Source organism: Chaetodon trifascialis, chromosome 13, assembly GCF_039877785.1.
Source record: "Chaetodon trifascialis isolate fChaTrf1 chromosome 13, fChaTrf1.hap1, whole genome shotgun sequence".
NCBI classification, from domain to species: domain Eukaryota; kingdom Metazoa; phylum Chordata; class Actinopteri; order Chaetodontiformes; family Chaetodontidae; genus Chaetodon; species Chaetodon trifascialis.
In genome coordinates this window covers 14,465,001-14,482,781 of record NC_092068.1, presented here as the reverse complement: position 1 = coordinate 14,482,781, position 17,781 = coordinate 14,465,001, and the positions used below count along the sequence as shown (strand labels likewise).

General features: G+C 42.1%; 1 protein-coding gene across 8 annotated transcripts in view; it reads right to left on the bottom strand.

The window, feature by feature from the left end:
• Positions 1-239: 239 nt before the first annotated feature.
• LOC139341735 (A-type potassium channel modulatory protein KCNIP2-like) overlaps positions 240-17,781 on the bottom strand; it is a 91,568-nt gene continuing 74,026 nt past the window's right edge. For 3 of the 8 annotated variants that reach the window (XM_070978401.1, XM_070978400.1, XM_070978402.1), the window contains exons 2-8: positions 5,026-5,150; positions 4,743-4,812; positions 4,249-4,319; positions 3,948-4,055; positions 3,354-3,458; positions 3,173-3,235; positions 240-2,818 (exon numbers count right to left, since the gene is read on the bottom strand). In XM_070978401.1, the coding sequence (XP_070834502.1) occupies positions 2,771-2,818; positions 3,173-3,235; positions 3,354-3,458; positions 3,948-4,055; positions 4,249-4,319; positions 4,743-4,812; positions 5,026-5,150 (590 nt within the window). In that variant the 3' untranslated portion in view covers positions 240-2,770. Of the gene's footprint in view, positions 2,819-3,172; positions 3,236-3,353; positions 3,459-3,947; positions 4,056-4,248; positions 4,320-4,742; positions 4,813-5,025; positions 5,151-6,103; positions 6,207-6,815; positions 7,165-10,272; positions 10,857-17,781 lie in introns of those variants that run through there. The other 5 variants (XM_070978395.1, XM_070978397.1, XM_070978399.1 and 2 more) reach the window with 5 other exon arrangements.

Genomic DNA, 17,781 nt, shown 5'->3' with positions numbered 1-17,781 from the left:
CATCTGTCCTGTGGCGCTACAGAGCAATCCTCATGTGGTGATGCTGAATTATTTTTACCAGTCTGTTATTAAAGCAAGGGTGTCGTTTGAGTGGTGTTGATTAAAATCACAAGAATGAATCAGGGCCTTGAACCGTTTGTGGATGCATGTTGTCATCGGAAGGTGACAACTTACCATGAGGTGTTTTGTTTTGCAATATATTAAACAAGGACATGCAGAAGTAAAAACAAGCAGATTTTCAGTTTCTGTCCAGCTTTAATGTCACAGCAACATGATTTCCAGTGAAGGGCACATATTTGGTTTGCAGCCAGTCAGAACTGTGAAGTTCGAACTGAAGCCGACTGAATCGCTGTTTTTGATCTTCAGTTTGAACAGGATGTTTTCAATGAACTTTGCTCAAACATTGCCTCGTGCCTGGTCACACACTGCCTGTTAGTTGAATCAGATGTGGCTGTTGGGATTATATGTATAATTCTGTATATTTAAGTTAAAAACCATTTCTTGCTGACTTTGTGATGAAGTGTAAGTTAAAAAATAGTGGAATCTTGATTTTTGCTTTGTACTGTATCAGAACTTCTCAGTCTTATTTTAATAAAAATGATTATGTACAGTCTTCGAAATTCAAACTCCAGTCCATTTTGCATAGTAACTGTGATTTTTATTATCTCTGTACAAAATATACACATTTTGAATACGTAATGCAACCAGTTGAGGCTAGCTAACTAGACAGTCAGTACAACGGGTTAGTAGGTTTTCATTGTTCTAGACACAGTACATGCGGGTATAGACAGGTTTTACTTGTGGTCAGGAATGGAAGTTAAAGACTGTTGGCAAGGAACAATCAGAGCCAAACCAATTTTTTCCCCCTAAATAAAAAATGCAGAACAGAAAAAAAAAAAAAATGCGGGGTGAGAAGTGCATATTTTCATCAGGGTCTTAGTGCATCCTTATACTGTGCTCTGAGAGGAATGAGAGGTTGGATGGTGCTGAAACGTGGTAGAGAACATTATTGCTATTTCATGTGAGTCCCTCTACATTTAAAGGACACTACAACCTATTTAGCTAGGCCTTGCATGCCTCATCTTACTTACACCATGTTAGGTTTAAGAGTAGTTAAACTTTGACAAAAATAAATTAAGAAGGGGGTTGCAAATTGTCTAAAATAATTGATTCATCAGAGCAAAACGTGGGTTTACAACCCAAAGCTACACTTCGGTTTGGACAGGCTGCAGGTAAACCACATGTAATGTATTAAATTACATCCTTTTACCTCTGATTGCCCCTTGCCTTACTTACTACACGGCATCTCCCTCTCTCTTCACCCACAGGTGGGCTTTATGTCTTAACTTAGAGTGGCTGTATATACCTCTTTAATTTTTATCTTCTCTTTGGTGTTACAGAGAGAGGGAGAATACAGAATGGGGTGGGTGGGGGCATTAAAAAAAAACTATACTATTAAACCATGTGTCTCTCACTAACAGTTCACACACACGTACTATGCCTCTTTGAAATTGAATGAGCCTAATTTAATGCAACAAGGGTTTTGAGATTTTTTTTTTTTCCTTGAAGTGGTAGAACCTGCTACAACCACATGACATTTCCGATTACAAAAAGTTCACAAATACGTTCTGCAATCTAATAAAATCCCCTTGGATGTATACTGATAGACTAGTACGACTGTGGTATGCCAGTCCTGTGGTGACAGAGGCTTGGATGGTCAAAACAGCTTGTCAACTGTAGTGCAATCCCCACATTGTACTGTCTAGGATCACACCACTGGGAATGCTAGAAAATGCACAACAGTCAGTAGACACCTAGAGCAAGGACTGTAATAGTTTGGAAGGCCGGGAATTATTCTACCAGAATCCTTTGAATGGAAATGGGTATCGTCCCATTCGAGTCTTAAATTGGTAAGATGGATGACATCTCTCTCTGTTACACATGCACACACACATACACAAAGGGTGAGGCACCTGTGAATGACTAGGAACAGCAGACAGACAAGCAGACTTTGGAGTATCTTTGTAAATACATAATTGGATATTAGTGACATCATCATGCGATACTGAAATCAGTTCCTCACGGAAAACAACATGTCTGAACCTCCATACAACGGGATCGCTTGGATCTCCAATTCCTCAGTTGTTTCTCAAAGGAAGTGTCGTTCTCCCTCTTGTCCACTAGATGGTGGTAGACTCGTTTCTATTTTTATGGCCGGGACATGAGCAGTCTTGCTGCTCCAGGGAGGTGTTGCCCACATGCACAGAGAGGCAGGATCAGATTCACAAATCCAAATCTCAGCCATCACAGGGAAAAAGGGAAAAGTGATCTAGGAACAAGGATTGGGGGTAATTTTCTCCCTCTTGAGTTCAGCCTTTGCAGGCCAACATAGTTCCTCCTTCAGTAATAGTAATAAATAAAAGTTCAAATAAAACAAGTGGGGGGGTCTTGAGTGCGCCAGTGCCTGTGAGCCCGCCACTTGCCTTGTTTCTCTGTGTCTCTGGGGTAAAACTAAAGTTCTGCATGATGAAGAAGGGAGTCAGGGCAACTCCAATGCTGCTTGGAGAAATGTCACTGGGGGTCCAGGACAAAGGAGAGGGCTTGTCGGTGCCCTCAGGACTCACAGCTCTCAACAGAAACACAAGTACAAGCTTGCAAGTCAGAAGACAGCCACACCTACATACTCACACTCACACACACTCTCCAATCCTGATTCCTCTTTCACACACACTCCCCTCCCTGGTGCCAGCGTGCTCTCTGGTCCAGATTCTTAGATGACGTTGTCAAACAGCTGCATGGACTGCATGATGTTCTCATCCTGGACAGAGACAAAGGATTGTTACCCCCGTGATTCATACAGATGTGAAAGTGCAGAGAGAAAAGATTGACATTTTGCAGTATTTTGCTCTCTTTCTGGGAATTAAATGGGAAGATTGATACAACTCACTTGTCTGTCTGTTAAGTACCAAGCTAGAGCGAGGGGGAAAACAGCTTAGCTTAGCATGAAAAAGGGAAACAGCTAACCTGGCTTTGTGCAAATTTAAAAACTCTACCTACCAACACCTCTAAAGCTGACACGTTATATTTCATTGGCTTACTGTTTCCCCCTATGCGGTCGATCTTCTCATCTAACTTTTCCTTTAGGACTTGAAAGTCCTCTTTCCTGCCCCACCTTTTTGCATGACTCGATAAACTCCTCTACGGTGACCACCCCGTCTTTATTCCGATCCATTTTCTGGAAGAAGAAAAAAAAAAGGCAAGGCAGCCAAAGATTTTCTCGCTGAAACAGCATCAGGAATATTTCTATCAGTCAAATGAGCGGTTAATAGAAAGTGTTAACTGTTGAGTGGGACCTGGAAGAAGCTCTCCACATGTTCTCTTGGCGCATCGTCCTGCATAGTGGGGTATGTGTACTTCCCCATCATGTCATAGATGGACTTCATGATGTCCAACATCTCCTGGAGAGTGAAGGACAAAAGGGAGGATGTAGAAATTGCTGGACAACATGAAACCAGAAGCGAGACGTACAAAAGCTTTATTTTACTGTTTTATTTATTCATTGCCTCGTTTGACAAAAAAGATAAATAGTAAGTGTATAATACGGAATTAATTTAATTTAAATGATGAACTTGGTAATATTATGGTTATGTGACGCCATATGTACCACAGGGTATGTCTGACATACTGGAGCCAAGTTCTAAATGTCAAAGCAAAAGTCGATGTAGTCAGTGATCAATATAATGGCAGAGAATTTCCACTACCAAAACCTCCACATCCCCCAAAATAGGGAGGACATGACCTCATAGTCCTCACAAGCCCTGAAGCCATTTCTGCAAGTAATTCAGAACAACCTAATTACAGTACAGTGTGACGTGTGTGTGTGTGTGTGTGTGTGTGTGTGTGTGTGTGTGTGTGTGTGTGTGTGTGTGTGTGTGTGTGTGTGTTACCTCTTTTGTGATGCAGCCATCCTTGTTCAGGTCATAGAGGTTGAATGCCCAGTTTAACCGGTCATTAATGGTCCCTCTCAGGATGATAGACAGGCCAAAAACAAAGTCCTGAGATGGAGGGGGCACAGTTTATTGTTCTGGCATTCTTTCAATCAAGTCTAACCATCAGAGCAACTCATCTCTGTGGGCAGGTATTTAGAGGGAATACTGTACTTGTGGGGATACAGCTGTGGTGGCAAGTTTCACTGGAGCACGTTTGCTTTCATCTCCAAAAGGAAGCCGATATAAGAATAAAGCTCACCTCGAAACTAACGGAGCCGTTCTTGTTCGTGTCGAAGGCTTCAAACAGGAAATGTGCATACATACTCGAATCTGCAAAGGTGGAGGCTCACAGTTACCCCACGTACCCGTGGAACGCGAAGCAAAGCCTGAACAGCTAGGATGAGCAGCGAGCTAAATATAGCCAAGATATAAGAATCATTTCAAATACAACTGGAGGCGAGTGGTTAACAGTTCATCAGCCTAAATATCACAAAATGAAAAATCACCTCGCCTCTTTGCAGTGCAGGGGCTATGGTTCAGCACAGTGGATTTCTAATGAGGTAATTAAGTTAGTTTTCTTTGTGATGATGAAAAACCTCCATGTGTACCTCTACAGAATCAAATAAATGAGGTTATTTACACTCTAACCTGAAATTTACGAAGTGAATGCAGACAGAAAGAGAAAGGTGTAATGAGAGTATTATGGACACAGTTGGAGCTCTTCACGTTTAGTGGTGGGACTTGACAACTCACCTCCCTGCGGAAAGAACTGGGAGTAAATGGTCTTAAAGTTCTCCTCATTCACCACACCACTTGGACACTCCTGGGATAATATGAATTGAGAAAACTCATTAGTTCTCATCTAGCACAGAATACATAAAGGACTATGCAGTAACTTCAGCTCCGGCCATACTGATACTGCTCTAACTCCCGTAATGATGTAACAAGAAGCAGACTTAGGCTTATTTGTTGATTCACGGTCTCCCCCCTCCCCACCATCCCCTGCCTCCTCACTCTCTTCTTCAGCCAGACCTACATTTTTGAAGCCCCTGTAGAGGACTTGCAGCTCCTTCTTGGTAAACTTTGTCTGCTCCTGCAGCTTGTCCATGCTTTCAGGGCGATGACACACAGTGGATAGCTCAAAGTCATCTTCCACGCTGTCTGTGAGAGGGAGAGACCAGTATTAGTGAGCATTTACATCACGACACCCACACCTCCAGGGCAGCCATGAAGGGGCCGACATATTCTAATGAAGTCACCAAACTGATACTGAGCTCATCACACAGCGCAAGTCTTACACTACAAAACTTTATTTATAACTGTGTTCATCATTATTTCATTAACGCATTGCATCAAAACATGAGAGAAGGCAATATTCTATATATAATCATGAGCGTACTACATCAAGCAATTTCCACACATCTTTGATCCAGCATAAGCTTCAATACATCATATCACAAAGCAATACAGGGTCAGTAAAGCATCTATAAAATGAATTTGTTGTCTGAAAACTACAGCAGTACAGTAACGACGCAGGCTAGAGCCTTATGTATACTGAAGAAGTGAGAGAAGACGGTTAGCATGAATAAAAATGGTAAAGAAGAGCCTTTTTAAAAGGTGTGAGCCGCGGCCACTAACAGATATTCCTCATCCCGGCCTCATTCTATCTGTTTCTCCACAAATAACCGCCAACTCATAGCATATGTCATGTGAGTTCTTAGACCTCAAGAACCTGATTTTTTAATTTCACTTTGATCTCCATCAGCCTGGTATTTGTTCACACACGCACACGCGCACACATGCACACACACGCGCACACACACACACACGCGCACACACACACACACACACACACACACAGACACACGTTCTTTTGCCCATGAGGACATAACACACTTTAAATCACAAAATGCAAAAACAGGCCTGACTCCTTAACGGTAATAATAGTGTTTCAGAGTTTGTCAGGTTGATTGTGTTTATGTATTCTGTTTATTATTTTGGTGGCTGTGTTCACATGACTGCGTCCGCACAAGTGTCTGAATGAATCTTCTCCATCCACTAAAGAGGGTGGACACATGACAGGATGTAGAGATGTATAGAGAGTGAAGGAGCACTTGCTTTGACTGATTGAGGGGGCAGCCGAGGGCGTGCAGCACGGCAGCAGCTTGAGGAATCGCTGCTTTATGGTTTTTTTGTTTTGGCTGGTGGAAGGATTACCTGCAATCACCAACCATAGCACAAAGGTTAGACTGGCACACACACACGCAAGGCTGCAGATGTTATTCTGTTTTCACACATGCACACATGCCTGTGAAACCAAAAAACACACTCCATGCAATGGACAGATGCAACAACATACATACTGTTTAGTAAAATTGATAATTGCCTGCTGAACCCGCTTAGCAATGGGAGACCACAAGTGCTGCTTAAAACAGCAGATATTGCCATACAACAACACAGCATGATGCCTAGAAACACACAGTTCCCCTAATCAGACTGGCTCTCATTTCACAATGCCACCTCAGCAAACTGTTTGACAAACCAGCAGAGAGTTTTCATTTCAAACACAAGTCAAACATCAACAGTTTTAATTCACAATCGGCTTAAACAGGGACTTAATTACGCATCATAGTAGAATATAATTTGCCAGACGGATGTACCACAAAACCACTTCAACCCGAGCCCATCACGCCTACCACCAGAGTGCCAGCTCATCTCAAAGCAAACACACTTCATGATGCCCATTTTGCCGTGTTTCACAGACTGATAATGACAGTCAGATAGAGGAGGTGAAACACATACGCACACATGAACCCACGTACTTACTCTTGCCTCTTAGTTTCCATGGTAGCAGTCCCCTCATCCCTTTTAACAGGACACCAGCGGTCTGAGGGATGAAGGCCATGATGGGGTGAAAACCAATAGAACCACAGTACCTCCACTGACTCTCTAACCTCTGTAATGTGTCACCCCGTTGTCTCGCTGCTCCATGCAGCCTCAGGGACTCTGCCCCCCCTCCTCCCCCGGCCTGTGGCTCTGGCGTCATTTGGAGCCAGAACAGGCAGAGCACATTGTCCAATGGATACCAGATTAATACATCCAGCCGCCTAGCACAAGCCCAGCCCTCTGCCCCAGGGTCTGAGTGTGTGTGTCCGTAAGTGCATTATCTTTTTCCATGTGGACCCAACAGCTGACCATAATACAGAATATCAAATACTTTGAACAACAGTCAAAGGTCCAAAAATGAATCAGAGTACCTCTGAAGTAGGATGCAGGAGACCAATTATGTAGTGAGTGGTGCCCCTGTTTATATGCACACCTGAAATATAATAATATAATATTTTGTGTCATTGATCACCATTTCGGATCTTTACCCGTATACAACAACCAGAAAAAAGTAAGCCTGATGACAAAGCAACCACAGTGCATTTCTGAGTGGTGGTGGGTGCAGCAATTTAACTGCTTGAGGTGAAGCTGTAACTAAATGGACTAATCTAGTAAATGGACCTTGAGGTGAGATTGTTTTGTCAAGTTCTGTTTCCAACATCAAGAAAGCCAACACGGACAAGAAGTCCTTGAAGTGCTCAGAAAACTGTATTGTGAGGAAGATCAAAACCAAAAGCACCAGACGAGCTACTAAATGAACAGTGGAGGAGAAGTAATGTTGCAAACAAAATGCAGGAAACTAAGAAAACATCAAAACTGTACCTACCCAATATTTGAGTAAACACACCTGTGTACTTGCCACCAATTCTTAAGGTCTATCTAATGGTTATGTGTACATTTTGTAAAATCTCTTGCATTACAGTTTTGATGATGTATCATTTTCTTAAAGTTCACACCTCTGAGTGCTATTGTGCTACAGATGCATCTCACAGTCTCTGGGTGCGAGCAGACTAAATTTAATTTCTACTGATTGTTGTGAAGGCCTGGGCGGAGATAGGTGGAAAAAAAAAAGAAGGAAAATCACAATTGCTACTTCCTCTGCTCTGCATGGAGGGCTGAGCTTGAAATACCTGTGAGGACCATGACAGCTGAATCTACTGGAAACTGTCAGTGCTTAGATATGCTTGTTTTAGGACTGAGAAACCTTTTCCTCCCTCCCTATCTCACAGCCCACTATCCAGCTCGTCTCCTTCTTTCTCTGTGTTCTTTTGTTCTTTGCTACTGATGAAATTACTGGCTTGTTGTGATGTCTTTGAGTAAATGTGCTCCAGCTGCCTTGTCCAAGTTTGTCTTGCAGTGGAGTTATTTGATCTCAGAGGGATTAACCTGATTTTAATTCGCCCATACACACAGGTATGTCTCCTTCAGGTCCCCTATATTTGAAAGAACAAGTCCCAAAAACATCTAACAGTACCACATATTATTATACTTGGATCCAGGCTGTAGCCATGTATACATACATACATACATACATACATACATACATACATACATACATACATACATACATACATACATACATACATACATACATACATACATACATACATACATACTCTGAAGTATCCATCCATCTATCCATCCATCTCTCTATCTCACTCTGTCTATACAGCACTAAATATGGAAGTTGTGTCTAATAGTAACAGGATGCTGTGGTTGAAAACAGTCCTTTGTTGAAAACAAGTAGGTTACTGCGCTCACTACGCTATTGAAGTAACATGCTATCAATTTGTTCTCGAGTCTTTGAAGTTAAAATTGTTTTTTGAGTGGCACTGACAATGAGACCAGAAATTCTTTCATTCTGGCCCAAGTAGGCGGAAAAGTAAAGACTAGATGTCTATTTCACATCAGACAGGAAGACAAAATGCAACTTTCTGTGTTCTTCAGCTATTGTGCAGCATTATGACACTCTTATCCAGCAAACCCTGTAGTGACGGTGCAATTAGAGTTCAATAGTTTTTCCCCTGGGGACACTTATAGAGCATCAGAACTCTTCAGGAAATAAGAAAAACAGCTCTATTTTTAGCTTGATGGCAACACGCTTTTTGGCAATATCCAGTGATTTTTCAAGCATCTTCGTGTTTCATAAACCCATGAGATCTGAGGATTTTCTCAGCGTGCAAAGAAACCATGTAATCCCTCAACTGGAAGTGAAGGCAGCAAACATATTAGCGTTCAGAGCCGGGGTGATACAGTGCACTGCTGTGGGAGAAACAGATTGGTCGTTCACATCACTGAACGTTGAACCTTTCAGCTATGATTACAGATCTTTCACAAATATTAGCATAAAATTAGAACTTCTAGGCATCCTGCTGGTTCAGTTGGTTTCAAATGAGGCCTGCGACCTTTACCTCATTCATCCTCTTCCACTTCACTCTTAGCTGCACTCCAGCTATTTAGTATTGCACTTCCAGAAAGTTGGGGGAGCAGCAGGGGAAGAGATATCCTGACTTACACCCCTAATATGGCTCAAGCTCCAAAAGCGCTATATTTTCCATAATGCATCACCTTGTATGAGATGTATCTTCCAAACGTGTACTTTGTCATGCCGGCTTTCTATTAAAAGGGTGTGGCATGAAGGTGTCCTGGTGGTTAAGGTGAATTCCATGTATCTGAAACAAGGTGGTTTGATTCCAGTTGCATGTTGTACCCCCTTTTTCTTCCTCTCTATGCTGAGATAACTCTTATGACATCAGCAGGGTTATTTAGTCTTTTCAGCTCTCTACACACAGCAAACTGATCTTGATGCGTAAAATGGAGTGTCCCTTTAAGAAAAAACAATGAATGGAAAAAAAGAATCCCTTAGACGAAGGAAGTGTAGAATGATGAATTTCAGATATATCTTTTTCTCAGCATGGGTGGGCCTACGTTAAGACGTGTTTCGGACTTGAATTCTTCCTTTGCATGTATTTGCTTGGAAGTTTTGATTCTCCTTTGTGTCATGAATGCAGCAAAGTGTCAGTTTTAACATTCTACACCGATGTGGAAGTTTAGAGATATGTGTACTTCAGTATTTCAGTCTCAGACAAAATCATACACATACATATAAACTCACACACACACACACACACACACACACACACACACACACACACACACACACGCACACACAAACAGGACCATAAATAGAGGTGACAAACATGACAGCTACTTGCAGTTAAGAAATGAGGCCAAACTACTTTCTGATGTTTAACCCTAATAAACACTTAAACACACACAAACGCATATGGAGAAACCCCCCACTCCCCCCTTCCAGATGAGTGTTTTCCTCCTAATGTCCCCTCACCATATTCATCATTTCGACTTCTCACTCGGCGCCTTTCTTTTGCTCTCTTACCATTTGTCTTACCTGCCGTGGAAAGGTCGATAAGCCCCAGAAAGTGCATCAGTTTGAGGGAGCTGCAGACCACCAGGAGGATCCCCACAGTCTGCAGCCCCTCCACCTCCCATTTGTCTTGGAAGAACAGATGCATCCTTTCCCCCCTTCCTCTCTCTCTCTCTGTATCTCTCAACAAAAATCTTTCTCTTGCCCCGGGGCAACCACGTTCCCCCCCTCAGCTCCAACCAGGAATGCACCGTCTTCGTCTCTTCAGTCCCTCCTCTCAGTCTCCCTCTATATGCCGATATTTGGCCATCCTATCTCCGCACGGCTCCCCGCCCGCTTTCTTCACCGAAGGTAGATTGTTATTCTCCTCGTTTCTTCATCTAGAACGGTAAGTGCGTGGCAGCAGGGCTGTCGACTTGCTGCTCCACCCCCGCCGCCTACGAGGCTGTCAAAGGTTGTTTAAGTTCCAGGTGAAGTTCAGAAAATTCATGTGTGTGCTGGTAGGTTGGCGACAATTGTTTTCTGACTCTCTCTGCTTTTCCAGCTACTGACTCTCAAACTCTCTATGCACTCTCTGCCTGTTCTCCCTCTCCCTCTCTTTCTCGCCTTACCTCCGTCACTCTCCTCCTGCTGTGTCCCTCCCCATTTTAATTGGGTCAGTGATGGGACTGAATGAGGGGAGGAAAGAGGAAAGAAAGGGGAAATGGAAGGAGGGAAAAGGATGGGGGAGTACTACTTGTAGGTTAAGAGGGGAAACAGAGCGGGGGGACATACAGAAGACAGATGAGAAGAATGAATTGGGAGATGAGTTAGGAAGAGAGGCAGGGAGAGGAGGGGCATGATGGAATGGTTAAGGGAAGAAATAATGGTAACCAGGGGTATACCAAGGACTGAATCCAAAAACAAATGTTAAAAACAAAAGCAGGGGATAAATGAAGGACAAAATTAGTAGAAGAGACAGAGGAAGACTATCAGAGAGAAGGAGGGAGGCTGTGACGACAGTCTGACCCAGCGGCTACTGTGGACAGACTCACAGATGTGACAATCTCCCCTGAGTGTAAAACACGTGCATGCACAAACACACTGCCTGGAGGTGAAATCTGCCTATAACATGTAGTGCATATGCAATCCAGCACAGTGGGGGACATTTCAGATGGGATGGGATATATTTGATGTCACATCTGGCACACTGACATCCTACCACAGACACACAATCTCTGAAGAACTGGGACATGTGTAGGATGACAGATTTTGCAGGAAACAAAGATGGCATTACAGTAAATGCAACAGGATGTAATCTTTTGAACCTGTAATGTCGAGGTGGGATTTGATAAAGGAAATGATCATTCTAAGTAGAGAGAAGTAGAGAACATGGGTTTTGACCCTGATCCCACCCTTATTACTGCTGGCTGTTCGGGTATCAACAAGAGTGAACACACGTTAAATACATTTTCTTTGTCGATGTCATCATGAAAAATAAATAAGTTTTCTGTTGGCAGTGTCAGTCATTGGGTCATTTTCAGTGCCACAGCCACCCCTGACCCCTACATAAGCTCACACAGTAATTATTCTAGTGATTTCTTTGCAGTGTGTAGGGCTGGGCCGATAAAACGATAGCGATATGTCTCGCGATACACACGTCATCAATATCAATATAAAATGCATTCGATAAAGAATTCGATAATTTTTTTTTTCTTCGTCGGAAGAAACCTGAAGTTGCGGAGCGAGGTTGGTTGCATGAACAAAGGCACTCGCTCTCAGGTAACTGAGCAACGTAGGGAGTAATCGCTAATCAGTGAGAGAGACACGCTAACACGCCAATCATGTAACATTATCAAGTTCGGTTGCATCATCTCGTTGTCACGCGTTTGTTGCTCCGCAAGGAATGAGATGAGAAATAGAAAGTGAACGCTGCAGCGAGCGAAGAGATTGTCGATAAAACAGAGAAAGTCAGCTTGCCGGTATGGAGTTTTTTGGATTTTATAAGTCGGACCGTAGTCAGACCAATGTGGTCTGTAACTTATGCAAGACTTTCGTCCCCACCAAGACCGGTAACACCACAAACTTATTTAACCACCTTAGCCGCGCTCACTCTTTGGAGCGCAGCCGTATTCGCCAACGTCTGCCGAACGCAGCACCACCACACAAGCAGCTGACCACCATGCAGAGGTATCTGCTTCAGTGCCTGATGACAAATCATCTAAAAGGCACGAAGACGTAACGGAGGCAGCGGCATATCATATAGCTAAAGACATGCTTCACTGAGCACTGTGGAGAAGCCAGGTTATAAACATCTCTTACACGTACTTTTTTTTTTTTTCTTAAACACACTCACAATAAAAATATAATTGAATAGTTCATGTATGTTTAGAGTAAGAAGAGTGATTAAAGTTGTTCATATGTCTAGGCTGGTTTTATAGTTCAGTCAGTGTTACTGTACTGTCTATAATGTTTGTTTGTTTGTTTGTATGTTACAGATGTCAAGTCTACCTCAGTTTCTGCTATGTTTCCAAAACACTGCACATATTTGAAAACATTTTATTCACCAGAGGGTGAATCAGCTTGTGAACTTTCTGCACTAAACCTGCAGAAAAAAAGTTCTCAGGTTTCTCTCTGTTTACAATTTTACAATTTGTTTTCCATGGTTGTGTTGACATTTCCTTTCTGCCTTGATAGCTGAGGGGATTATAATCAGATGAAGGTTAAACTTAAAATAAAAATGTTTAAATTGAATGTATTTTTCTCCTGGTCCTTATTTTAAATAGGTAAAAAAAAAAATCAATAATTATCGATATCGACCAATATAAAACACATATATTGCGATAGAGTTTTCAGCCATATTGCCCAGCCCTAACAGTGTGCTATACAGATTTTAAATTTGGGGAAACATAGACCAGCATTGGATTGGAACTGCAAATGCAAGAGGTCCATCAAATCAAACAATTGCGTTTGTAACTCACCTTCAGTATGACACATGTTCACTAATTTGACATTCCTTCCAACAGAATGACATCATTATTTTGTCAGTTGCCCACCTCCCAACAACCGCTATAGTTGAGGTTTGTGTAGGTTTAGGCTCAGGGTTAGGGAAAGAGCATACTTTGGGTTCAGGGTCATGGTTAAAAGAAACCAGAATGTGGACTTTTGGTAGGAAGCAGGAAGAGAGCAATGTCGCACAGCCCAACCTTTTGTTAAGCCACCCTTCCACCCTGATCTCCTCCCTTTGTGGACTCTCTGTAACAATGTCACACTACTTCCTCCTTTTTGTGACTCCTTGAACAGGAGTAAACCCCCCCCCCCCCCCCCCAAAAAAAAATAGTGCTGCTAGACGGCTTTGTCACTGAAACGTGAATATATGTTGTTTGGGGGCATTTGTCGGAATGACGGATGCTTTTGTTCTTCTTGGGAGGACGGTGTCTGGAATTGGTATTGGGGAGAGAAAAAGTTGGATCAGTGCATCCCTAAATAAGAAATGGCTAGACTTCAACAAAAGTGGAAAGTGACACCCCTTGGCTTCAAAGTCCTCCATCACTTTGATCCTCCACTCAACGTTCAATACCACCCTATTATCAAAAACTGGAAGCCAATGCTCTACAGGAAACTGAGGGTGGAGACAGGGAATATTTAGTCCACAGCACTTTAAAAGCATCATTCTGTCGTGCAGATTGTCTATTGTATATATGCGTGCATGTGTCTGTCTGTCTGTCTGTGCCTATGAGCAAGCCGGCTCACCGCCAGACAGACAGAGACCAGGAGATGGAAAGGGAAGCTGGGGGAGACAGGGAGGTTTACAGAGGGCTTGATCTGTCTCTCAAGTGATTAATGATTCCCAGAGTCAAAATGAGACCTAGAGCTACAGCATAGCCGCTGAGCCTCGGGGAGCACACATCTTAGAACAGCCTTGTGAGACTGAACAACCGACACTTAATCAGAGGCAGACTCATGCTCTTTGGCAAGCAAAATAGCACTGTCAGAAACTGGGCCCGTGGACCCTGTAAGTGTGCAACCGTCAATCACTGTCATTTAATGTGAGAGCCAACTGTGGCAGTCGAGTGCTCCAAATACAATAAGAGAGACATACAAGGGCTTCTAATGGCACTAAAGGATCAGACATTATCACAAATGGGCCTTTATGTTCATGTAAATTGATGAATAAAGAGAACATAATTGAGAAAAATGGTCAAATTAAATGAATTACTTCACAGTTGGTTGTCTGGGGAGATATCTCATCTACATAAAGAATTTCAGTACTCTATACTTTGTACGCATTTACTGGCACAAGTAATTAAACAGGCTACGTAAATACCTAAAGTGACATAATCAGGCCAGTAAATTCTCAAACTCGGTCTGCAGTGGGAGAGTCATATCAAGGATCAAAGTGTGAGAGATTAAGGCTGGTCGTGCCTACCTGTCATTATCTCTTAGATAAAGATCTTTTGGATATCTGTCATATAACGAGACGGAAATGCAACATCAGTATATTAAAAATGAACAAAAACATTGTGACAGTTCTCTGATTGCAGGAATATTGTAAGGCACTGACTTCTGAACTTGTCACTGTTGTTGCAGTTGCTTCCAATAATGGTAACATGAATTATAGCTGACTTCACTGATTGTAACCCTGTATGCATTGTCAAAAGATGTCTAGACGTGTAGGTTACTGTAAGACTGCAGGGGTATAAATTTGGCTCTGTTTCATTCAATGACCACATATGTCGGCATTTATTAGGCGCTGCTTCAAACTGAATTATGTTCACTCTTTTGAAATAAAAATGATGTAATCTACTTGTGTAAGCCACGCTAGCAGCTCTGTGAGACTGGACTTAAGCACATCTGTGCTTTGAGCTAAATGCTAATGCCTGCATACCAATGTACTCAATGCTATTATGGTGATGTTGGCATTGAGAATAATTATAATTTTGAGCTAATAGTGGCGCTACATGAAAAGTTAAGGGATCACCAAAGTGTTTACAATTCATTCTGAGGGAACCTCGTGGTGGAGCTAGAGGAAAAGTCATGAGTTCAAGTCATTGGGATAGATTTTGTGGGCAGCATGAATATCTATATGATATTTCATGGCAATATATCCACAGAAACCAACACTGCAATCCCTAGCACCATGCCATTAGCATGACTAAAAATCAAACAAATACAGCATCTACACGTCTTTTGACTTACCAATCAGCAAATGTGTGACATTGGGAAGCGTCTGTTGACATGAAAGTTAGGTAAAAACACACCCATGACAGCAAACATACAGACACATGGAAATTAGGAGTATGCTTGACTCCTACTTAGCCGTGGTGAGCTTCCTCATACATTCTTCCCTCTTGACCTCTGCTCACCACCTCAAAAGTTCTTGTGAGGGCAGTGAGGTTCCTTCATGGTGAGAAATTACAGATGAACCACAGTAGCTTATTTTAGCCAAAACTATTTTACAGCCAGGAAGTAACGTGTGTAATCCATCCCAAGAGATGATGCCATCTTAAAATAATGATGGACATTCAGTTGCCCGAATGCTCATCTATGGTATGGATGTTTACGCCCTTACACACATGCGTGCACAGAGACACACATGCACACACACGCACACTCACATTGTAATAAAATGTTACGTTAATCAGTCTTAGTTGATTAGTCTCTGTGAGGCATATTTTGCCTGAGGCCAGACACAGAGTAATTGAAATACCTCCATATTTAGATGTCTACCTGGGCAATTATTCCTCTCAAAACTGATTAAAATGTCTAAGGGGGGGGGTGCGTGTGCGAAGGAGACACACAGGAGGTCATTGACAAATGGTGCTCAAAATTGGGTAGTGTATTTCCAATTAGATAAGTGAAAGCAGAGATCCATTTGCATAGATCATTAGCTTTTGAGGATATTTTTAATACTGCGATGGGGGACAAAAACAGCTTCATTCTATTGAGGACGAATCCTTTCAGCATAAACTACAGAGAGGTGCTAATGACCAGACTTCTTTAGAAAGTGCACACAAACAGGTGAGAGGGATCACAGAGGTTCTCCCTTTTGAGAAAACGAGACGTGATGGATTATTTCTGTGTACAGGACCATTATCTATACTGAAATGTAGATTAATGCTTAATTATAGACATCGGTTTTCAGGAACATCACGTTGTTCTGTATGGCCATGGTCCCTGTTTATTGGACGGCTGATTGAGAAAATGTTATGTTTTTTTTATCTTAATTTTTAAACATTAACCTTTTTTTCTTTTTCTCACGCAGCAACTGGATGACATATAATTAAATTTCCCAGAAATCTAATTATGACCCATGAGCATGACACAAAATCACCTTTTTTCCACCAAGGCTGAGGACCTCTGCCCTTCTCTAACATGTATCGCAGTAATTAACTTTTACACCTGGAGAGGGCAGTGCAACATAAGATATTTGGCTTGCAACCCTGTGCATAAGTGTTGCTCACCTCTAGCTATCCTGTCTGTCTCTCTGCTATTGTCCTTCATTCAAATTCAGCTCCAGAGACCAGACTAACCATGTGAGGCTCATGGAAGATCGCAGGCCATTAGCAATTTCCAAAACAGACACTCACAAAACACTGAAAGGGACAGTAACACTTGTTTGCTTGCTTGCTTGTGACAGTGTTTCAGATCAAACTATAGCTGATAAAAGCATGAAAAGCTGTTAGACTTTCAACCTTCTTTTCTGGCACTTAAGTGCATTTGTGCCTTTTAAAATGCATCCTGTGTTTTTGAGTGGTATGGAGCAGTCAATCTATATTGGGTTTGCATTGCTCACAACAGTCTTCTAAACTTATTTCCATCAAATCATAAACACTCTGCTCTTTCCTGCCAGGAGCCAAATCAGGTAAGCATCCTGAACGGATCAATACTGCTGGAAAAAAAAAACAAAAAAAAAACAACTTTCCAGTAGGTAACAGGGGTTGAATCTCAGCTCTTTGAAGTCTTACTTTCATCTGTTGAAAGATCTGTTTGTAAGAAGACCACTACAACAAATCTGAAGGGGAAATTACTGTCATGGCAATTGTATTAGAGAGCAATCAAACACCGTTTTCCAGCCAAAGAAAACATTACGATATTGGAACAAAAAACAGGCAAACATTGAACATAGAATGAAACTCCACCAGCTGGCAGCAGCGTACAGAAAAGTTAAATGTTTATTGGGATCCAGCCATGAATGAAGAACAAATTGGCAGTTAAATCAATGGAAGAATGACAGCAGCCTGTAGCCTCCCTTTGTTGTTGGAGAACAGGGTGAATAATAGCCACTGTCTGCCCAACATTAATGTTTTATCATGGTGAATCCTGCTGCAAGGCTTGTGTGCCCTTGTTATTGCTGTGTGTGTGTGTGTGTGTGTGTGTGTGTGTGTGTGTGTGTGTGTGTGTGTGTGTGTGTGTGTGTGTGTGTGTGTGTGTGTGATAGATAGATAGATAGATAGATAGATAGATAGATAGATAGATAGATAGATAGATAGATAGATAGATAGATAGATAGATAGATAGATAGATAGATAGATGGATAGA